General features: G+C 37.6%; 1 protein-coding gene across 2 annotated transcripts in view; it reads left to right on the forward strand.

Moving 5' to 3' along the window:
- Window positions 1-25,740, forward strand: part of scube1 (signal peptide, CUB domain, EGF-like 1) — a 127,164-nt gene that overhangs the window by 57,100 nt on the left and 44,324 nt on the right. For both annotated transcript variants that reach the window (XM_066705259.1, XM_066705260.1), the window contains one exon: window positions 23,043-23,159. In XM_066705259.1, coding sequence (XP_066561356.1) covers window positions 23,043-23,159 — 117 coding nt within the window. The remainder of the gene's footprint in view (window positions 1-23,042; window positions 23,160-25,740) is intronic.

A 25,740-nucleotide genomic window follows, 5' to 3' on the forward strand; every position in this document is an offset into this window, starting at 1 on the left:
CTTGAATCAGTAGCAGGATTCCTAGTTTTCCATAAAAAAAGCCAACAAATCATCTGATAAAAAAAATTGAATATCCGTGATTAAAATATTATACTAGAATTAAGTATTAGTAACCAAAATATACACAACCACAATATATTGCATTAAAAAAACTTATTTTAATGTTTACCATTTGTAATCAAGATTGGATCCCACAGAGAACCATCGGCCAATTTCTTGCAAATATTCAAGCAAAACAGTATTCATTATTGTCCTTAGAGGGCAGAAATGGAAACAAATTGAAATGGAACTGATACGGACATATTTTATCCTTACTTTTAATGTCATCATTGTAAACATTTGGATTGCTGTTGAAGTAGAGCTGCAGCATTCCAACCACATTTTCATCTTTTAGGTGTTGATCACAGAAAAGAACCCCAAGTTTGCTGAAACTTCTCTCTACATCAGCTGAATTCATGGACAGCTGGAGGACAGCAACTGCATGCTTAGACAAATTGGGCAAGTGGTCTTCAACAGCCTGAGATTGATTAACCTCTTGAACGAGTCGGTTTATTAGCATGCTATATTTATGCACTGATCACAAGAGGCTGATGTTGTGTAAATTTACAGAATACACTATTAAGCTAAATGTTCAAAATTAATCTACTGGCGAAGTTGTTAGATAAAAAATAAATACATTTGAAATTCTCCGTCAAACCAAAAATTCATCGATTATCTGCGGCAAACGGATTTCTAGGAACCCTGGTCAGTAGCCTGCAGTCTTTAACCTGCCTATTAATTGGGGTGGGGTCAGGTGTGAGCTGTGAATAGCAGCTGACATGAATAGAAGGTAGACTGAGTTTAACTTCTCAGATAATCCATACCAATTAATGTCAAACATGTGCATAGTAATTTTTCAGTGTGATTTGTATGCCGGCATGAAACACCATTGAACCTAACGATTTCAACAGTCCACCATCAAGCTCATTAACTGCAGTACAAAACACCAAGGCTCTGTCTACAAAGGCTTGGGGAGTGCAACTTGGACAGCAGGCTGTGTATTATTTGCAGCCAATGGGATCACATTATGACTGGAGCACTTCCCTGCCAGTACTGCAGGCTGTATGATAGCATTTAATGTACACAAGCTGTTTAAAGAGAGCTGGGTATTTCTTTTGCAGTTTGAGAACTTCAGTAACAGACAGATCTTAGCCTGAGGCTCCTACCGATATAAATTATATACTTCATGCAGAATAACACTGGAAAAACAAACTGAGGAATCAGAGATGCCTTCAGTGTGTCAGCAATTGCCTCTAAATGGGCCTATGATGATACATGTTGAAGTCAAATACGCTGTCCTGATTTGTGTGTTTTTTCGGGCTCCCTGCATTTTTTGGTCCTTAGTGATGATACCTCAATGGTTGAAATATAAAAGCCAGCTATACCTTGACAACCACTAACAATTTTGAAATGCTGCTTATTTGTAATACTGAGCAGGTCCTGTACTATGTATGCATATGTATCTATATATCAAAATCTATTTTCCTTTTCTTAAAATACATCTGTTGCAAAGGAATGTCAAAACCCCTGATTCTTAAAGCATCCTGGAAGATTTTTTTCATCAAGGGTAGTTATAAATTCATCCGAATCCAAGTAGAGTAACTTAAAGCAGTTGGGACTTTGATGGTTTGTATAACTATGGTAGCCACTTGGTACATTAAACAGTACTTGTGACGCAGCAAAGAGGAAAACTTTGCACGAGTGTTACTTTTTGTCTTTCCTTGTGAGCACCCCTCGGGTTCGAATCACTTCCACTTGTGAAACCAGGCATGTCTCGGTGCCATGAAAAACACAGGAAAGTAAAAGAATCTATGGGCTCTGTTCATTTTTATTGGTTGCCATCCAAAACTTGTAACACAAATAATAGTGCCTAAGTAATCTTCATCTGTCAATGCTGAAACACAGGGTACTTCCCAAAACAAAATTAATCCGTCAGTTAAAGATTAGCCCATTCCTTCCAGACACATCTTTCACACCTTTCAAAAGATTGCGTATCCTCTGGCCTGTTCATATCTCTCCTCTGAGAAATTTCAAGACCAATCTAGTGCCTTTTTGCACAGATTAAGTTTTCAATGAACGTGTCACTTCCAAAGTGGTTTTTTTGCACATGGGTGGCAATGGGTGTAATTCAGTCAGTCGTGTGGTAAGTTCAGGCTCTGAGACTTTTTCTTGGTACTAATCATGAACCACATTTACCTCAAATAGACTGATGTGCTCCTGACCCATGTCTCCAATGCTTCCGATGACATAGTTTTTGATACAAAATGATTTAAAAATCAATATCATTAAAAAAACTAAAACAAAAAGTATTGCTTCTTTTAAAGTAAGACCGAGATTCACATATACCTTAAGTAGGGAGCAGTTTTGATGGAGGGAGAAGTTTTATGTAGACGTATTGGTTCGCAAATGTCTTTAAATGTATGGGTAAAAACAAAACATGCATCTTAAATGTATTACTTACACAAATATATTTTTGATTTGTGTGTTTATTCTATTTCAAATCTAATTAACCAAACAAAATCAATACTGTAAAAACTAGGTTAGAGAAGTGACTTCATGATAGGCTTAATTTCCATTCCAAGAGATTTGTATCAGTTTATTTATTATTATTATTATTATTGCTACTACTACTTCTACTGCTTTTTAAAGTAGTGATTTAGCATTTTTAACATGGATGAAATACAAAATAAAACAACCAGAAATGTTACTTTCAAGTTCCTGGATGCCAGCTCTTTTTGTTTTTTGTAGTGATGAGTGCTTTCATTATTTTTCACAAGGATGGATGTACAGTGTTTGCAGCCAGGAAATACAGCGAACGAAAATATGTACAAGTGGGGAAAAAAAATCTCCTGCACATCAATTAGGAGAGGTAGTGTGTCTCAGTAGGGCTGTGCCTGGGGGGAGGTCCAGCTGGTAAAACAGTGTTGAACGGGACTCTGCTCCTAGCATTGTAATAATAGGGTGTTTTATGTCGATTATAAATCATTTTGAGCAATAAAGCTCTAAAATTGACTAGGCCGGCTGACTCAGAGACTGTGATACCCTACAGCAGGGCTCCCATTGGCCTTCTTCAAAATAGAGCATCTGTGCATTTGTGACCTGATAAAAAATTAGGCTGCCTGAGCAGGTTTCCATATGCCATTTCGCCCCCTGCTTTACTGAGCTGAGAGGAGAACTATCATGGTTCTTCACACAATTTTAAAATACCCTAAATATACACCGATCAGCCATAACATTATGACCACTGACAGGTGAAGTGAATAACACTGATAATCTCATTATCATGGCACCCGTCAGTGGGTGGGATATATTAGGCAGCAAGTGAACATTTTGTCCTCAAAGTTGATGTGTTAGAAGCAGGAAAAATGGGCAAGCGTAAGGATCTGAGCGACTTTGACAAGGGCCAAATTGTGATGGCTAGACGACTGGGTCAGAGCATCTCCAAAACTGCAGCTCTTGTGGGGTGTTCCCGGTCTGCAGTGGTCAGTACCTATCAAAAGTGGTCCAAGGAAGGAAAAGCAGTGAACTGGCGACAGGGTCATGGGTGGCCAAGGCTCATTGATGCATGTGGGGAGCGAAGGCTGGCCCATGTGGTCCGATCCAACAGACGAGCTACTGTAGCTCAAATTGCTGAAAAAGTTAATGCTGGTTCTGATAGAAAGTTGTCAGAACACACAGTGCATCGCAGTTTGTTGCGTATGGGGCTGCGTGGCCGCAGACCAGTCAGGGTGCCCATGCTGACCCCTGTCCACTGCCGAAAGCGCCTGCAATGGGCACGTGAGCATCAGAACTGGACCACGGAGCAATGGAAGAAGGTGGCCTGGTCTGATGAATCACGAGTTCAAGGTGTTGACTTGGCCTCCAAATTCCCCAGATCTCAATCCAATCGAGCATCTGTGGGATGTGCTGGACAAACAAGTCCGATCCATGGAGGCCCCACCTCGCAACTTACAGGACTTGAAGGATCTGCTGCTAACGTCTTGATACCAGATACCACAGCACACCTTCAGAGGTCTAGTGGAGTCCATGCCTCGACGGGTCAGGGCTGTTTTGGCGTCAAAAGGGGGACCTACACAATAATAGGCAGGTGGTCATAATGTTATTGCTGATCGGTGTATATCTCCAACTATTTTAAATTATAAATAACATAACTATCTTTCAAAAACAATCTCATAAAAATATAATGACTGTTTATACATTTCTGCTGAATAAAATGTGATTCAACCACCTCTTGCATAAAGGCAATGAACTATCCCAATGCATGCGCAAAGTGGGCTGTTCCCAGTCAAAAATCACAAACCGAGGCAACCACAGTCTAACACAATTAGGCCAAGAATAGTTAGCCCTGACACAACACCACAGGCTACACGTAGGGCAAAAAAGAGGATCGTTTTCACAAATTATATTGGGAGTCATGATTACAGAGCAATTTCATAAGAATAGGTTAATCTAATCCCTTTATTGCTTTCTGCCCTCCTCCGGATTTTGGTCATAGGTTCTGTTATTTGTTACGAACAAGTGTGGTTTGTGAAAAACTGTCAGTTCAATATCTGTGCACTGGCGACATTGGCCGTGTGATCAGAAATAGACATCACATGTAACACAATTTAGTTTTTATAATTTGTGATAGATGGGTAAGTCTACATTTTGAATCTGTTGTATTGTAAAATAATCGGATGTCAGTGAATGTGTTAGCGAAGTTATAATAAAGATTTATTAAAGTGATGGCCCATATGTCAAAAATACCATGGTACACGATGTACCATAGTACATGTACCATGGTATTTTTGACAATATGGTACATTCTGTACTATAGTAATTTATATTGACGATATTTTGGTCTATTTTAATGTATATTATAGCAAACCATGACATTTACTGTGACTATGATATTGTGTGGTACTCAACCTTGTCTCACCATTATTTTATAAATAATTGAATTGCTCTTGTGTTTATATAACCAAACATTAATTGCTTGTTCATTCAAATTTTAAGGTTTCAACTATTTCAGATACATGATAAAATAAACTCCAAAAGTCTAAACCTAAACTAATCTTAATTTGTAAACCTATATTAGTCTAGTCATAATTTTTGTCTGTTTTGCTTTTTCTGAAATGCGTTCCATTCAGTCATTTGATTAGCTATGGTAGAGGATTATGGCAGTCATATGGTTTCTTATGAACAAAAACCATGAATTAATTCAGGGAAAGATGCTGGGAACTACAGCATTTCTTTTTTTGTGTTCCTTAGTTTTAAAGTGATGTTATTAAAATTCTGAGTGCCCAATTGTGTCATTTAACTCTGAACTTAATATATATACACTCACCTAAAGGATTATTAGGAACACCATACTAATACTGTGTTTGACCCCCTTTCGCCTTCAGAATTGCCTTAATTCTACGTGGCATTGATTCAACAAGGTGCTGAAAGCATTCTTTAGAAATGTTGGCCCATATTGATAGGATAGCATCTTGCAGTTGATGGAGATTTGTGGGATGCACATCCAGGGCATGAAGCTCCCGTTCCACCACATCCCAAAGATGCTCTATTGGGTTGAGATCTGGTGACTGTGGGGGCCAGTTTAGTACAGTGAACTCATTGTCATGTTCAAGAAACCAATTTGAAATGATTCGACCTTTGTGACATGGTGCATTATCCTGCTGGAAGTAGCCATCAGAGGATGGGTACATGGTGGTCATAAAGGGATGGACATGGTCAGAAACAATGCTCAGGTAGGCCGTGGCATTTAAACGATGCCCAATTGGCACTAAGGGGCCTAAAGTGTGCCAAGAAAACATCCCCCACACCATTACACCACCACCACCAGCCTGCACAGTGGTAATGATGGATCCATGTCCTCATTCTGTTTACGCCAAATTCTGACTCTACCATCTGAATGTCTCAACAGAAATCGAGACTCATCAGACCAGGCAACATTTTTCCAGTCTTCAACTGTCCAATTTTGGTGAGCTTGTGCAAATTGTAGCCTCTTTTTCCTATTTGTAGTGGAGATGAGTGGTACCCGGTGGGGTCTTCTGCTGTTGTAGCCCATCCGCCTCAAGGTTGTACGTGTTGTGGCTTCACAAATACTTTGCTGCATACCTCGGTTGTAACGAGTGTTTTTTTCAGTCAAAGTTGCTCTTCTATCAGCTTGAATCAGTCGGCCCATTCTCCTCTGACCTCTAGCATCAACAAGGCATTTTCGCCCACAGGACTGCCGCATACTGGATGTTTTTCCCTTTTCACACCATTCTTTGTAAACCCTAGAAATGGTTGTGCGTGAAAATCCCAGTAACTGAGCAGATTGTGAAATACTTAGACCGGCCCCTCTGGCACCAACAACCATGCCACGCTCAAAATTGCTTAAATCACCTTTCTTTCCCATTCAGACATTCAGTTTGGAGTTCAGGAGATTGTCTTGACCAGGACCACACCCCTAAATGCATTGAAGCAACTGCCATGTGATTGGTTGGTTAGATAATTGCATTAATGAGAAATTGAACAGGTGTTCCTAATAATCCTTTAGGTGAGTGTATACACTCACCTAAAAGATTATTAGGAACACCTGTTCAATTTCTCATTAATGCAATTATCTAACCAACCAATCACATGGCTGTTGCTTCAATGCATTTAGGGGTGTGGTCCTGGTCAAGACAATCTCCTGAACTCCAAACTGAATGTCTGAATGGGAAAGAAAGGTGATTTAAGCAATTTTGAGCGTGGCATGGTTGTTGGTGCCAGACGGGCCGGTCTGAGTATTTTACAATCTGCTCAGTTACTGGGATTTTCACGCACAACCATTTCTAGGGTTTACAAAGAATGGTGTGAAAAGGGAAAAACATCCAGTATGCGGCAGTCCTGTGGGCGAAAATGCCTTGTTGATGCTAGAGGTCAGAGGAGAATGGGCCGACTGATTCAAGCTGATAGAAGAGCAACTTTGACTGAAATAACCACTCGTTACAACCGAGGTATGCACCAAAGCATTTGTGAATCCACAACACGTACAACCTTGAGGCGGATGGCCTACAACAGCAGAAGACCCCACCGGGCACCACTCATCTCCACTACAAATAGGAAAAAGAGGCTACAATTTGCACAAGCTCACCAAAATTGGACAGTTGAAAACTGGAAAAATGTTGCCTGGTCTGATGAGTCTCGATTTCTGTTGAGACATTCAGATGGTAGAGTCAGAATTTGGCGTAAACAGAATGAGAACATGGATCCATCATGCCTTGTTACCACTGTGCAGGCTGGTGGTGGTGGTGTAATGGTGTGGGGGATGTTTTCTTGGCACACTTTAGGCCCCTTAGTGCCAATTGGGCATCGTTTAAATGCCACGGCCTACCTGAGCATTGTTTCTGACCATGCCCATCCCTTTATGACCACCAGGTACCCATCCTCTGATGGCTACTTCCAGCAGGATAATGCACCATGTCACAAAGGTCGAATCATTTCAAATTGGTTTCTTGAACATGACAATGAGTTCACTGTACTAAACTGGCCCCCACAGTCACCAGATCTCAACCCAATAGAGCATCTTTGGGATGTGGTGGAACGGGAGCTTCGTGCCCTGGATGTGCATCCCACAAATCTCCATCAACTGCAAGATGCTATCCTATCAATATGGGCCAACATTTCAAAAGAATGCTTTCAGCACCTTGTTGAATCAATGCCACGTAGAATTAAGGCAGTTCTGAAGGCGAAAGGGGGTCAAACACAGTATTAGTATGGTGTTCCTAATAATCCTTTAGGTGAGTGTATATATATATATATATATATATATATATATATATATATATATATATATGTATGTATATATATATTAACATTTAAAACCAGAAATGATGAGAGAGAACAAATGATCAAACAATGTAGAACATTTTAAAAATCACTTTATTATTAATAAATTAATAATTTATTTCTAAAAAGCCTCTTGAACTCGGAAAAATAAAATGCAGTTGTTTTAGAATTTGTGGGCGTGCATTTCACTGTTATCACAATTCAACGGTCTGTCTGGAGACTAATTAGTTTTTTTATTTAGGAAGTTATCTTTGCTTAAGTGACTGCTTTAATCATATAAAAAGCAAGACTTCACAAATTTTAAAGTTTTTAAAATATTATGAAACAGTGCAAAAGTGAAGTGTGTTGTATAAACATGTTCATCATGTCAGGTATTCTTAAGAATTGGGACAAAACTCATCCAGCCATACCATATTATGTTATTTTAATTAAAAAAAAAATAGAAATTGGAAAAAGTCTTTACTCTTATTATGTTATTATGGAAATATTTTCCCAATTAAACCATTGTGTCTCCCAAGAAATCCCCTGTACAACACAACAGACCTCAAATCAAGGTATTTAAAAAGGGTTAAACAATTTAAAATCTCTCAAAAAGTCATAATTACTGAAAGTTAGGCTTAAAAACATGGCCATAGTAATGTGTGACAAATAATCTAACATATGCTCAAGCAAGGCCTCCAACAAAAAGTCTACAGGGTTTGTGTCAGCTCCGTCAGTTTGAAAAAAATATAATCTTGATAATAATGATAATTTCAACAAAATGATTTCATCATGGTCACAACCATAAGCTATCAACTCCATCAGCCATAACCATTAAGATTTGATATTGATTTATGAACAAAACATGTTTATTTTGATTATGTTCTAGTACCAGTTAGCAGACTAAAAAAATCTAAATGGTCGCTCCCTGTTAAGAGGTAAAATGTATTATTTTGTCAACTCCATCAGATATCAACTAAAGGAGTTGACTGCTATACTGACGGAGTTGACTAACATTATTTTCCTCTAATAATCAACTGTTATCAGCAAAAAGGTTACTTACAAAGCATGTAATAGAAGGGAATAATAATATTTTACATTATTCAATTTAAAGTCTTACTGTTAGAACACCCTTATTGTTTTCATGCACAATTTGATATACATACTGTAACTGTTATGATACGTTTAATTATCTAGTTCTCATTCTGCAGTTATAAGGATCAAATGTTTTGATCAGTAAAATGACTAAATTCGAAATTATAAATTGCAGATGAGTTTAATTTGAATTTGTTGGATAGCTTGTTCATGTGCTCTGATGTCAACTCTGTCAGACAGATGTCAACTCTGTCAGATTGATTTTTAAGACTTGTAATTTAACATTCAGTGCTTTTACTTTGTTTTTACAGTGTTTTTTTGTGTGTCATTTATCTAAAAAAGAGAGTAGGATATCAACACGAATTGGTGATATATGAAATCCTGTAACACACTTTTATCACATATTTCCAAACACATTAACAATAATCAAATATTTCAGTCAATCAAACTTAGGTTGTTAATATCAGAATAAAATTTAGTTCGATAGTGTCTGACAGAGTTGACCAAACATTGGTCCTCAATTACAAAAGGAGCTTTTTACAAAAAAATGCATAAGTCAGGAGGTTGTTCCTTATACTCAATTGGTAGTATACATAGTCTTGTCTATCAAAAAATCAATTTAACATTTACCTTACTTGAAAAATATAAATTATGAACAAAACATCTGTTTTGTCCCTCTTCTCAAGAAAGCCTGATTTCATTTACATTTACCTTGCATAAATATATCTTTATTTGGTATTGTATCCACCATTCATCAATAGTATAAGATTTAATTAATTATATGTACCATTATATGTACCTAGAACCTTTTGAACTGTACCTATTGTACTATCGTACATGGTTATATATACTGTGGTGTATTATAATATACCATTATACATTTCTGGATGGTACCATGGTACAATATGCTACTAAATTATATACCATAGTACATCCCCTAGCATAGTATACCATGGAATAATATAGTACATACAATAGTATACCATGGTAACCTTTCCTGTGGGGGGCGTCTGGCAAAATTACACTCAATCAGGGTTAGTCTGTGGTAACTTTACTCCAAAATAAAATACACAATTAAATATATGTCAAAAATAAAACAAAAAAAGATATCTATCTGACTGTCTATATCCACCAGTTTTCCTTTGCATATATCCGGTTTGGCTGTATACATTTTAAAAGGGATACTTCGGTGTTTTGGCATTTTAGCGTGATTGCTTACTCACCCATACAAAGCCGTGGAAACCTTTTTTTAATTCTGTGCGTCCAGTGAAATGATTTTTTTGTTTCGTTAGCATGATTGCTGTAAGTCAATGGTTGCAAAATGCTGACTCTCAAAAGTCGGCTGATTAGATCTTTTAAATACTCAAATACCACAGTTATACAAGTCTATACAAAATTAAAAGTAATTTGATGAATATGTTTAAAGTATTTTTCTGTCAGAACTTTATCGCCGAATATGCATTTCATCATCTGTGATGAGGTCAGCACAAGGATATGCTCGCTGTGCACGAATGAAAACACAGAGAGCGCAGGCAGAGCCGAAAGTAGACCATCAGTCAGGAAGTATATGGAAACTAATTTCTTATGATTACTAGTAAATTAACAAATGTATTATTATATTATTATAACAAAACTATTAATTTACTATTTATAGAATTGTACCACTACAAATGACAAACAACCAAGCTTTTGAGTATTTAAAAGATCTATTAGCCGGCTTTTGAGTCAGCATTTGACACAGCAATTGTGCTAAGCTAACAAAATGAAAAATTCAAATTTCTTCAAACTGGACACACAATTTAAAAAGTTTTCCAGGCTAAAATGCCAAATTAGCGAAGTATCCCTTTTAGAAGAAATCCTTTTTTTTTTTTTTTTTTTTTTTTTTAAGAATACGAATTTTCACCCATTTCATCAGTATCATGTCTGGGTAATTTTATTTTTTATGTAAAAGAATTACATTATATTTATTTACTTTATTTACTATATTTATTGATCTGTCTGTGTCTTTTTTCTGATGTAGAGAGATTTATCACGTTGTAGTTGTTCAGATAACTGAGCATATTTGTAATGTTCTTTTTTTATGCAACTCATGTCTTCTGTACTACAGAAGACGTGTTGCGTGTATGACATCATGATGAGGGCTCATTGAAACTCTGCTTTATTTGGCTGTATTTGGCAATCAGAAACCATGATATTTCTCCTTTAAATGCTTTTAAATAAAGTGCTGGTGTACACTGCGCTGGTCTTTCAGGTTTCAGTTGCATCTGAGAAGGTTATATTAAGGTTAAATTAAAATTATAAACTAATACAATTTTAACTTTATTAGTTTTTTAATAAAGAGTGCCCTATTATTTTTAGGTAAAACTGGAATATGTTACTAAAATGTCAGATTAAAAGGAGAGTAAACAGTACACTATATGGCTCATAGCCTAATGATTACTGCATTGTGCATTAGTGAAATCACACCCCATATTTAACTGATGCCAGATGGAGCTACATTTTTTATTAATAACAATACCTTGTTTACTAGATAATCTTACTTAACTCTGAGTTTTTCTTATCATCTTTAAACTGTAGAATAGAAGTAAACCGCAATAAAACGATGGTAGAAAGCAAGTGAAACAACATTTCTGAGCCATAGATTAATATTAGTGGGGCACTTTAAGATAGCAAAAGAAAGGCAGTTTAATATATGGTGGAAAAATTAGTTTCATGCTTTGTGAACTCTTGCTTTGGCTGGTGCTGGGGAGAACATCATGTTTCTCTTGTTAATCTCAAACTTTCTAACCTCATGTCTGATAAAATTAGTTGGCACTTTTCATTTTTTTCCCACCAGCCCAAGTTTAACTACTTTACAAGTGGACAACTAACGTGCTAGCACAGAGCATGACCACCTATGTCCTTACCATGATGCAGAGTCAACAACATTGTGCCATTTTATTTTGTGTTCCGAAAGCACCTTTTGCTAATTTAGCAAAAATAGGCACACAAATAGGTTGCAAACTCTGTATTACACTGAGGTGAAGGTACACACCAGTGAATGATAATGGCGCCCAGGGTTTTTCTTAGCATTGTTTGCCCATTGCCTGCTTCTTATGAACTCAGAGTACTGGGAAATTTCAGTGACACAGCTTGGAATGAGTTCAGTGACCTCATCTGTGCCCTCCACCCACTCCAGAATCCTTTCAATTTGCAGAAAGACTTAAGTGGACAAAACCCAGACTTCTTTTGCTTGTAGTTCAGTGAGAACAGACTGGGCATGCAGAGACCTGTCAAGCTGATAGATGCACTTCAAGTCCTGTTAACCCTTTCTGAAGACAGTCCTGTCTATTACAAAAGATTTACAAGATTTTAGTTTTAGTTTTTAGTTTTTACAGAGGTAAGATATAAATATCCCTATGTGTTCATTTTTTTTATCATTGTGTTAGCTACGAAATCCCTTGTATCCCACTTGGGCAGAAACGTGTTTTTTCATTTTTTTATTTCATTTATGTATATATTTGTTCGTAATTCAAAAAAGGAAAAAGGAAAACAGCTAAATTTCTTTGCTAACCTAATTGGAAAAACATTAGTAGGTGGCATACTATTGAGTGAGTTATCAGTGGTTATTACCTGATTCTGTTGTCTATTTAAAAACCTACAGCAATTTGTAAATCACTCTACATCTTAACATTTGTAAACTCACTGTTTATGTACTGATAAATCTGTTTATTCATCGTAATCTTAGAAATTTGTAAATTACGTGTAGCTTCCACACAATAAGTAAATGTATACATTTTCTAGGTGATTACTGTTTTATTATGTGTCTCCTGCTATTGTGGACTTTGTAGAAAGTGCTTCCTATCATTCATTCTCCTGACCATACCATGCTATATTTGGTGTAGAGTTCTTGGTAGTGCCCCTAGAACTGAAGTCAGCAAGAAAGCGTTTTCCTTCTCAATCAAAAATCAACAAGAAAACAATTACCAACAGGAGGCAGGTTTAAGTGTTGCAGACTCTTGGCCCCAGGAAACAGAAGCCGTAGCACAGACATTGAACGATTGTTTAGCCAGTATTGCGTCAGTACAGATCACAAACTAAGGTCATCAAACCTCTCAATCAGCTGTCAATATTGAAGCAGCCTCTTCCAGATTTTAAAAGTACTGAACTGGAACGATGAGCACAGATTTTAGGCTTGGTCTCCAACCCTGGTCCCAGAGGACTCCCCATCCATTTAGTTTTATAGGTCATCCTATAATGCCTGGGAAAACGTTTGCTGTCGATCAATTAAGCAGGACACTCAATGCAGTCCTTGAAGGGCTGAGGGGTATTGAGAGGTTTGGTCCATTGATTTGTAAATTACTGCTTTCACCAAAATACCAGCTCAGTTGATTGGAATGAAAGGTTTCCGATTCGTTATAAATAGCTTGATTTAAGGGCCATGGCACTTCTCTGGGAGTGGGGTGGGAGACCCCCGGATTGACCAGTGTATGACCAGTGTATGCGTTATCCCAAATGAATGAGAGACTTCATGTCCAAATGATAAGCCCCATTCACACTGAAACAATTGCTGGCAAGGTCTGTGTGAATGGGTTTATGCTGGCATTTTGACACCAGCAATTTTCCACCTCGGGACCTAGTCTAAATGCCAGCAAATTTCCATCAACAGGCCTGTGTGAATGGAGCAGAAAAACGAATGCCGGCACAAGACACTTCACGTCCTTGGGTTGTTGACACAATGCATCACCTAACTGACGTAACCAATCAGAATAGGGGTGCATTTTCATGTTTTGACCACAACACAAGAAGGTTAAGCCACTTTTGACCAAGAACTTGTAACCATAACGAAAAAAGGACCAGGTCGTTAGAAATGGCGGAGGTTGAAAATAATATAGTCGCAGCAATTCTGAGTTTTATTGATGAACCAACAGGTTGGTGATGTATGTAATGCTAACTATTGTCACACATATGTCAGAAGTTATATACCAATAAATCATGCAAAATATAATATCTATGCACGCAAACATGTTTGACTGCTACAGTGTACACTGACAGTAGTTTGTTTCGAGTGATCTGCTATTGTTTTTAATGTGGGTGTGTGGTCTACTTTTGGACCTCCATGCCACATGCATTTAAAGTGAAAGCAGTTTATAACTCTCTAAAGGTTGTAAATACAGTCATAGTACTTATTGAATGCATATAGGAAACCTATTGAATCACACCATCTGCCATAACCTGAGACTTTCCTGGACTGAGATACAATATCATTGCTCTGGTACAAGGTACCATCACATATTGAACATCTCATTCTGCCTTCTAGGATGCTGTTATGGTGAAACATAATATTAAACACTAATAGGAGCTCCTGTATGATGTTTTCCACAAATGCTATCCACTTTCTTCTCAGAGCTATGGATCATGGGATTGCAAAATAACTTTGACAGCTTATAACATCTTTCAGGGGCACAATACGATGACAGTGTCTATAGAACACTTATAGGAAACCATATAGCTTCTATCCATGAATCCATGGATGCCCTTGAACTTGACCTATGACCTCTCTTTCCAGGTCAAATATGAAATTGTAGGATTTTAGTGTGAAAACACAGCAAACTGTCACCATGCCACATATAAAGCAGGCCAAATACGTTCTTTTGAGCAAATAAAGTTTGAACTTTGACCTTTTCTTTAGGGTTCATAGGTCAATGCAATTAGTTTTTTGTCTTATAACTGCTTACAGAGTAGAGATACAGTCACCATTACTATTGGACATGTATAGGAAACCATAAGTGGGCTTTAATTTTGACCTTAGACCTCTCTTTACAGGTAAAATGCAAAATGTCAGTGAAAGAGTGCAGATGTTCTATAGTGAAATTGACATGTTAAGGAAACCATACATGACCTATCTAAAACTATCCTTAGTTTTAACCTTTGACCTTTTGTTTGAGGTCAGATGCTCATCTTGAGTGATTTTAGCTCTGTAATGCCAGAACAGGGAGGAGATAGGCCTATGGAATACAGAACATGTATAGGAAGTAATATATGTGCCATCTAAAAATGTCCTTCTCTTTGACATTTGACCTCTTTCAAACTCATGTCCAAAGGTGGGAAAGTCATAATTTCACCTAAAAGGAAGGCTCACAGCTCCAATATGACTTCAGATTCTGAAAGAACATCATAGGTTTACCTTTGCATTTCACCTTTGACCTCTATGTAAAACTCATTCAGAATGTATCATAGCTTATTGTGCTGTAAGCAATGCAGATTCTGCTATTGTAGAACACAGATAGGAAGTCATATAGTCTATCCAATACTGTTGCTCACTGTGACCTTTGACCTCTCCATCATGCTCAAACTGAATACTGGTTGAAAACTACCAATGATTTAATGCAAATACAGATAATTGATTGCAGCATGTAGTGCTTTTTTTAAGCTATATAATCTTTTAAACTGTATTTATATTATATTCTATTAAACTTGCATTCAGTAGCTATGCTTTAATACAGTGTAAAAACTTTGCTTTAATAACGCAAACAAAGTTTCTCCAGAAACTTCCATTCTAGTTGAATTTGATTTTAAAGCAGTAATGTCAAAAAATGAAAGTTATTTTGAGCATCAATCAGTTGCTGATCTGCACACCCGGACTTTTGGTAGATATAGATATACACACAATGTAATTTTGTGCTTTTTTCTCATTTATTTTAGTCGATTTAACTTTGCTGCTGTAGCCTATATGTCAAGACCCCACACAGTGCCTCTCGTTACGCGACCATAAACTGAGAGCCAAGTCTCATACTGGGTTTACTGGTTCAAATTAGCTGTGACCGCTGGGTAGTGTGACCAAATTGCAAAAACACACAACCACACAACCTAATGACCTGGTCATAGTGCGAAAACACACCACAGATTGACATATCTTTTGTGTTTCCTTCTTGACTATTTGTTCTTGCTAATGAGTATGAACCGAACCGGTGACCTGCTTAGAACCAATAGCCCAGTAAACACAGTGGAAGGAAACTGGCAAAATGGGGAAATTATCAAACTTTTACAAATAAGTCCAGAATATCGGTTCGTATCTCCTCTCCCAAATCCACATGCTTCTTGTAGCACTTCGTTCCCATGGCTACAGCACTAATGCCCATTCTGTGATTTCTGTGTGAATGGGTAAATCCTGCAATTTGACGACATTCAAAGCCAGTGTGAATGGGGTGCAACAGGAAAAAGGCAGGCAAACGTTGCCTGCATTTTGCTGGCATTTCAGTGTGAATGGTGCTACAGACACTCATAGAAATTACCCACAAGTCCTTTCTCAAAACCAGGCAAAGAACTGAAGACAGTTTAGGAAAAGAGCTTTAAACAATGCCCAACGAGCTGTGCAAAATGAGCAGGCACAGTCCATTCCTTAGATGGGGTGGCTGATATTGATTTCCATCCACAACTTGCTCATGGAGACTTCAGAAGTCAACCATAAAACTGTCAATCTGCCTTTCAAAAGCATCGCTCTTTTAACAAGCAGGTCGAGCTCAGTTGAGCTAGATGCTGTGGTGTTTATTTAAAAAGCAACATGCAGTAACAATTTGGCAGGCATTTTTGGGAGCAGCCAGAGAAGGAGTTAAGAGGCAAGGTTTTGTTTTAGTGGACTGGAGAAACTGTTGTCCCTGCTTTTTTTTTCTTACAAAGCTAAAAATAAAACTATTATTGGTAGATAAAAATATATATGTTTATATTATAGTTCTCCATAACTTCCTGTATGTTTCTTAGTCTTAAGAAATATGTTCATCTTAAGTATCGTAATTGATGAAGTGATGATTATCTTGGATGATAAACATTTTGAAGTTATTGTTTAAAATATTCAATTGAATGTTACCTTTAACTATGGCAACTAAAAAGTATAAAAATACATTTTGAGTAGAATGGTCAATAAAAAATAAAAAATATCTGAGAGAAAATGAAGTGGAGTTAACTATTGATTTGCTATTTGCTCTCTATTGCCGCAGTCAAATGCAACAGAGCGTATATTTTATTAGCAGTGTACTGCAAATGTCTCTCATCAAAACAGCACACCCTAACATTTAATTTGGCTTGAGGTTAGTAACTAAGCACACCAGCAGGCTTCACACTTCAAGACAGGTATTGCTGCTCTAGAGGCAGTTCAGAGGAGAGCAACCAGACTTATTCCAGGTCTGAAGGGAATGTCCTACTGAGAGACTGAGGAACTGAACCTTTTCACCCTGGAACAGAGGAGACTATGTGGGGACTTGATTCAAGTCTCCAAAATCATGAAAGGCATCGACCACATCAAACCAGAGGAGCTTTTCCAAATCAGCAGGGACACACGCATCCAGGGACACAAATGGAAATTGGGCTTCAAGGCTTTCAAGACGGAAAACAGGAGACACTTCTTCACACAGAGAATTGTCACAATCTGGAACAAACTCTCCAGTGATGTGGTTGAAGCTGAAAATTTGTGAACATTCAAAAATAGACTGGATAGGATCCTTGAATATGGGTTCAAATTAGCGCCATATGAATCACATTCGATTTTTTTTTTTATTGTAAACAATAGGTTTGAGTGACGGTTCTTCCTAACCCAATCAGTGATCAGGGTGGGCTGGTCTGACAGTCACTCTGCAACACATCTGACTTCAGCACTGACTGACCCAGACTGAGTGGAGCAACTACATGGAATTTAATTATAAACAAAGCATGCTTTTAATAAAAGTTGTGGACAGTCGCTTTCTACATATTACGTGTTTATTTCATACAGCCTTTATTCGCATCTTTATCAATGGCGCCAGTAATTTTGTAGGTGACTGTGCATATATACAGTGAGGGGAAAAAAGTATTTGATCCCCTGCTGATTTTGTACGTTTGCCCACTGACAAAGAAATGATCAGTCTATAATTTTAATGGTAGGTGTATTTTAACAGTGAGAGACAGAATAACAACAAAAAAATCCAGAAAAAACGCATTTCAAAAAAGTTATAAATTGATTTGCATGTTAATGAGGGAAATAAGTATTTGATCCCCTATCAATCAGCAAGATTTCTGGCTCCCAGGTGTCTTTTATACAGGTAACGAGCTGAGATTAGGAGCACTCTCTTAAAGGGAGTGCTCCTAATCTCAGCTCGTTACCTGTATAAAAGACACCTGTCCACAGAAGCAATCAATCAATCAGATTCCAAACTCTCCACCATGGCCAAGACCAAAGAGCTGTCCAAGGATGTCAGGGACAAGATTGTAGACCTACACAAGGCTGGAATGGGCTACAAGACCATCGCCAAGCAGCTTGGTGAGAAGGTGACAACAGTTGGTGCGATTATTCGCAAATGGAAGAAACACAAAATAACTGTCAGTCTCCCTCGGTCTGGGGCTCATGCAAGATCTCACCTCGTGGAGTTTCAATGATCATGAGAACGGTGAGGAATCAGCCCAGAACTACACGGGAGGATCTTGTTAATGATCTCAAGGCAGCTGGGACCATAGTCACCAAGAAAACAATTGGTAACACACTACGCCCGCAAGGTCCCCCTGCTCAAGAAAGCACATGTACAGGCCCGTCTGAAGTTTGCCAATGAACACCTGAATGATTCAGAGGAGAACTGGGTGAAAGTGTTGTGGTCAGATGAGACCAAAATCAAGCTCTTTGGCATCAACTCAACTCGCCGTGTTTGGAGGAGGAGGAATGACCCCAAGAACACCATCCCCACCGTCAAACATGGAGGTGGAAACATTATGCTTTGGGGGTGTTTTTCTGCTAAGGGGACAGGACAACTGCACCGCATCAAAGGGACGATGGACGGGGCCATGTACCATCAAGTCTTGGGTGAGAACCTCCTTCCCTCAGCCAGGGCATTGAAAATGGGTCGTGGATGGGTGTTCCAGCTTGACAATGACCCAAAACACACAGCCAAGGCAACAAAGGAGTGGCTCAAGAAGAAGCACATTAAGGTCCTGGAGTGGCCTAGCCAGTCTCCAGACCTTAATCCCATAGAAAATCTGTGGAGGAGCTGAAGGTTCGAGTTGCCAAATGTCAGCCTCGAAACCTTAATGACTTGGAGAGGATCTGCAAAGAGGAGTGGGACAAAATCCCTCCTGAGATGTGTGCAAACCTGGTGGCCAACTACAAGAAACGTCTGACCTCTGTGATTGCCAACAAAGGTTTTGCCACCAAGTACTAAGGCGAAGGGGTCAAATACTTATTTCCCTCATTAACATGCAAAACAATTTATAACTTTTTTGAAATGCGTTTTTCTGCATTTTTTTGTTGTTATTCTGTCTGTCACTGTTAAAATACACCTACCATTAAAATTATAGACTGATCATTTCTTTGTCAGTGGGCAAACATACAAAATCAGGAGGGGATCAAATACTTTTTTCCCTCACTGTATAGTGTGCATGTATGTATGTGTGTGTGTGTGTTTCTTACCTACACATAAGCTGGGACATCACATGCTCCTAATGAATACGATGATCACTGATTGGGTTAGGAAGAACCATCACTCAAACCTGCTGGACCAATGGAGACCCAGGATCCATGCCTCCCTGTATATCCCACCCTCACGACAAAACAGTGCCAAAACTCGTAACGAAAAAAAAAAATCGAAAGCAAAGAAACTGGTGGCGAAAGCAGAAATTGCAACATCGCAAGCAAAGACAGGGACTGCAGGCGAGTTTTGCTATCATGTTTTTTTTTTTTTTTTTTGCCTTCGATACATTTTTTTGTTTACAATTCAAAAAATTTTGCATTCGATATTTTTATTTTTGATCTCAACATCAATTTTTTCTCAAGTTTTTTTTTTTTTTTAACAATATTTTTTTTTTGTATGTGATTATTATTTTTTTTAATGCGATACTTATGGCGCTAATTTGAGCCCATACTTGAATCACTTAATTATTAATGGACACCAAACGAGCACGATGGGTCTAATGGCCTCCTCTAGATTGTAAACTTTCTTATGTTCTTATGTTCTTATGAACCAAGTGAAACCTTGCCACATAAGCAAAAGTATACAGCAAATGCGGAAACAGTGTTATCGCACACTTTGAATTGCAATTTACCTGGACTGGAACAGAAGATGTTAAGTCCTCATTTAAGTCATCGAAAAAGCACCAGCTTTTTAATGAAGTAAGTTAATCAATATAAATCAATATAAAAGTATATATACAAGTTTTTCTTGTAGAGAGGACACAGCAAAAAGAGAGACACACCTGGGAAAATGTGAAAAGAGCAGACAGACAGGTAAAAGACATGGGCCCAAATTTTCAGGGCAAAAAGAGAGGGGAAGATAACAGAATGGTCAAGTGTGGAGTGTTTTTTGATGAGAAACATTTGCAGTACACTGCCATTACAGGAGAAGGTGAAGGATGAATGGATGAACAGAGATCAAAGTCTGTAACAGTAGGCAAATTTACACTGCAATTTCTGATCCAGATCAAATGCATCGGAATATTTGATCACGATCGATTGTGTTACGTTTACACCGCCATTTGATCGGGATCAACTTACAGCCACCACACTGGTCCTCGCATGCGCACTAGCACACAAGTCCGAACTTCATTATGTGCATATATTAAATTAGTTCTTTAGAACACAGCTATATCGAAAAATGTCCCTTTATTTAATTACAAATTATTAGTAAAACAAATGCACTTGCATATTTTTCAGAGCCGAAGCATTTTAAATTAAAATACAATTCTATATTTTTTGCCAAGATAAATTAATAAGCCATTTAGTGTTAATTTTAACAATATTTTATTTGTAATAAGGGAAGTAGGGAAGGGTCTCTTCTGCTCCAAAGATGCATGTCTGCCTCCTGCCTTTAAAACACTGCTGCATTAGCACGTCAGAACAAATGTAATGATATGTATATATTAAATTAGTATTTTAGATCACAGGGCTGTATTGAACATTGTATTTATCTCGTTACGAATTATTATAAAAAGTAAACCCAATGCATTTGCATATTTTTTCACATTATTTTGTAGCAACGTAATTTACGTTGTGGCAACATTGTGTGTTAGCTGGGTTGTTATTTTATGTATAATACGGGCAGTAGGGAAATGTTCTCTTATCTGCTCCACAGATGTGAAGGCTGTTTGTCTGCTCCCCTAAAACACATGCTGCTCCAGTGCATGCCGGAACTTGAGCCGGTCGAGCGTTTACACTGCCAGGATCAAATGCTACTGATGCATTTGATCCGGATCTGTACCATCTCCCTGAGATGTACATTTGATCTGATTGCCGAGCGTTTACACTACCATTTCTGATCCTGATCAAATGGTACCAATGCATTTGATCTGGGTCAGAAAGGGCTGTGTAAATGTGCCTAGTAAGAGCAGCACCTATAGACCAGGACAGAAGTCAGACTGCAGAGTTTCCAGCAGAGATGGTAGTAAACACCTGGTCAGGAAAAACTCTCTCATAGGTTTAGTGTGAAAATGTAGTCAAGAAGTGAGAAACAATTAAAATAACAATAATCTGTAAGGGATTCCCAGGGAGGAGAGAGATTGCAAAGGTAATCCATTTTTACCATGGGTTAAGCATCATTATCTCATGGTTACAGAATAACAGAATACTGTTGCTGTCCAGGAAAGTAACTCATACAGTGAAATCAGTGACTTGAGCATGTGGCAATGTGTTTAGCTTCAGCGTTTACCCAGTGCTTTCCAATGGGTTGATGGGAGCTGATTAGTCTGTGTAAATGGGGAATTATTTAGAGGACAATGCTGGTTTCATAGGTTAAAATAAGTGCCCTAGGAATCTAATTCAGCCCTTGGACTTGGACACCCCATTTTCTGTTATTAAATTCCAGTTTTATATATGCAAAAGAGCATTTGCAAGGCATGTGGGTTGTGTGTGTGTCCTTTGCCATTTAATGCAATATTTTAATTGAACTTGAGAAAAGCTTGGCATTTTAAAGTCTTACTACATCTGGCAATATTTGAATCTTCCATTCTATGTGAAGTTTATTTTCTATTCCAGTTAAAGTAAAGTGCAAAAATATTTATTTACCTTCCCCCTCTATAATTATTTTTTTTCTATTCCAAAATCATTGTCTCTTAAAATCTGATAGAACATGTGGCATTTTGAGCAAATACATATGCAATAAATATTATAAACTTAAAGTAAGTGTAAGTGTGAAAAATGTGCAAAGCTAAGTACAGTAATATAACAGGTTATAGGATGGAGCTGAATGCAATAATACAGGTATATTCTAATATGGGACACTGGAGCAGAGAGCATACAAGGGGATCTCTGATAACACAGTGCTTGTGATCTGATACTGTGTAAAGATGGCATCATGTAGTCTAAATTCAATGTAGAACATGGTCAACAACCTGTGCAAATCCGTATTGGTATGCTAAGGATAGTATCACGATCACAGGAATGCCAAAGCTTGCAGGCACTTCTGATTTCGGCACAGATTAAACCAAAACTTCAACCCCCCCATCAATTACAAATGCAAAACCGAGTTCTTGATGGTTTGAGGTTTTGAGTTTTGACCTAAACTGGGGCTTAATCAGATACCATTGAATTTGGTACAGATGATCCCATTCATTTGGCTTTGTTTTAACTGATTGTATGAAAATAGTGACATATTTTCCCAATAATGTATTTCTCTTGCAGTTAAAGGAAGACATTACATTTCAGAAGTGCTTACAAACCTGGATCACCTGACTAACTCTCTAAGCATTTTTCTTTGTCAGTTAAATGCTTTCGCGTAGTGCTGTTTTTTTGTTTGTTTTGTTTTTCCTGGTTGGTTACAAACAAGGATGAAGATACCCTCATCATTTACTTGAAATATATGTTCAGATGTCTTAATCATAAATGTATTTATGTTAATTACTTTAAACTTACTCCTGATGTTTAAGATAACAGACACAAAAAATTAACTAAATACAATAAAACGGACATACTAAAGTATATATACATGATATAAGATGAACAACAAATCATATTACCTAGTCAGAATTTGTTTTTCATATTTGAATCTTGTTTAAATCATGTTTGAATCTTAAATTTAACCATACATCAATTCTGAAATGTAATAGTAATATGCATTTCTCTCTCTCTCTCTCTCTCTCTCTCTCTCTCTCTCTCTCTCTCTCTCTCCCCCTTCCTTTCCACATTGCGGTCTCCTTTTTAGAAACCTGTGCTGTCAACAATGGAGGCTGTGACAGAACTTGCAAAGACACAGCTACTGGAGTGCGGTGCAGTTGTCCAGTCGGGTTTACCCTGCAGCCTGATGGGAAAACATGTAAAGGTCAGCCTCTGTTTGCTTTGTAATGCATCATCAGTCATTTCCTGTCCTCCCTTGAAATAACTGTGCACCTCTAGGTTTAAGCCCACTGCAGTTGACATAAGAACTGTAGAAAACTGCATCTGGGAAGAGACAAATATATTAGCAGGGATTTTGTTAAATTACAGGTTGGTCATTCTGTTCACAAGTGATTAGTTTTATTTTATGTATGGTCAGGGTTCCAGTAACTAGTAATTTTTTTAAGAGTTAGGGTCAAAGTCTCTACAAGAAACTATTTATAAGCATAACAGTGGTATGTCTTCTGTCGTTCTTTTTTCAGTGTATGGCTTGCAACCTGTGTCACTTGTAGAAATGTAGAAATCACAGCCAAAGGAAAAATTGTGCACACCCTTTCAAAATAAATGGGTCTATACAAGCTTTTGTACTGATCAGAAACACCAAATTGTCATGTAACTTGCTTAGTTTGTCTCGTTTTCTTTTACTTACAGTGGATTTGTCCATTGTGTTTTGTTAATCAGTCAAACCATGAAAAACTGCACTGTGTGATAGTAATGTTGGTAAGGATTACTTTCAACTTAACCTAATGCATTATAAACACATTGACAGAATTGGAGAGATTCTGTTTTTGTAACTATTGGCCAGTTTGTAATATTAATGGTGATTGACAGAATACAATCTTCATGAATTTTTAACTATCCCTGTAGACATTCAGGTTGTGGTGGGGATTAGTGGACATAGGTTTTTTCCATCATTTACTACTAAGTGTGTATAAGTAATTTGAAGGGAAACTTGAAGATGTTATTCAATAAGAGAGCTTTTTACTTTCTGCTGTGAATTAGTCAAATATTTCTTGTTGGTTTTTGAATGTATTTTTGTTTACTCTATTCAGATGAGTATTCTTCTTAGACAGACTCCAAAGTCAGTATATTCCTGGCGATTTCCTTTAGTCAAGAACAGAGAACACTTGGAATTATTTTTTGTCCATTGGGTCTTAAAGAAAAGGCTAATTTGAAGAAATTTTAAAAAATACACAACACTTGTAAATATTAGACAAAGGAGGCTTAAAAATACGCAAAGGGCTACTTTCCATAATACTGGTCTGTCTCTGAATGAGCCAGGCCATAGATCCATGTGGTTAAATGATGTACAGACAAACATAGCTGGAGCAGGCTGTTTTGTTGCCATGGATATGCAATGCCGTGATGTGATAGGACGCTTCTTTGGTTTTAAGCTTTAGGTTTTTAGTCTTGGAGAGAATTTTGCATGTATGTGTTTAAATATGTGGATGTGTGCTCCCAGGTCTACAAAGAGACACATTTGCAGACTTGGAGCTGTTTGAACAGTGAGGCTGGCTGGGATCTGTCCATGTATAAGAAGAATGCCATCTTGCTGTAGCTTTTAGAATTGTACTTTTTGTCATTGTTAGTATAGGCCTGTGATTTTGAAAATACTAGGTCATAATTATAAAGAAAATCTAATATATTTGCGTTATCATAAATTAGAAACGGCACACGCGTGGATTGCCGTGGATTGCGTTGGATCAAAAGTAATGGTAAATTAAACCTTAAAAATGCACAACACATACTGTTGCACAGCTGGTAACCCATCTTGATGAGACTACATAGAATCTCTTGAAATATTATATCAGTTAGAGCATAATGGTTTCCCATATTGAACCATTTCTCTCCCTAATGCTGATGTCAAAAGTAATGAAAATGTTTCTGACCCTATTTTCCAGATACTTTCTCCTCTGGGGGTAGATGGTGAAAATATCATCACAGAGAGCTATACTGTTTTTTATTGGCTATAGTGACTGCAGCTTGGGATTCTTGCTTAAGGTCCTTATATGTAATTACTGTTTATACTTTTTCATAACTGGTTGTGGATTGTGCACATATTTCACAATGGATAAAGATAGCTGTGGTCTACTAATCTTTCTCATTTACATTGTTGCTTGTCCTATATTAGTTCGTCTGTACTTTTGTTTCAGTGCAGTCTTTGTCCATTATGACACAGACCCTATTGCGCAAACCTGCTTTGTTCCTACGCAGTTCTTTCATCAAGGTCAGACAGATGACCCAAGTCAACATTTTCATTCTGACTTGGGTTTGATTTGCAGGTAAAATATGGTTCCTTTAAAAAAAATTAAAGGTGGAGGAAGATGGATTAGACCAACAGTACCCGTGGGGCAGTCCACCACAGCCCGCCCATATAATTTCACATGGTTTTGCCTAGTGGGCTTAATAAATTGTGTTTGCTGTTAGTCATCTCTGTGAAATGACAAGTCATTTATCAAAATAGCAAAGAGGAAAAAACAACCACCTCCCCTAACCTAGGAATACATCTTTGCAATGCCCACCTTCCCTCCTCCCCCTCTGTACTGCAGGTATCGGTGTGTTTAAGCTTGCATCCACATTAGCGGTATGCCGGTGGATAGTGTCTGAGTGGTGAAGTGCAAATATGTGAAAACATACACGAAAAAAACATGAATTCAAAAACAGTGTATGTTTTTAATTTTTAATTCCATATGTTAAAAACCAAACCCCTCCAAAAACATTCCTTGCTTTGGTATAGTTATGCCACA

This window comes from Amia ocellicauda, chromosome 5, assembly GCF_036373705.1.
Source record: "Amia ocellicauda isolate fAmiCal2 chromosome 5, fAmiCal2.hap1, whole genome shotgun sequence".
Classification (NCBI taxonomy): domain Eukaryota; kingdom Metazoa; phylum Chordata; class Actinopteri; order Amiiformes; family Amiidae; genus Amia; species Amia ocellicauda.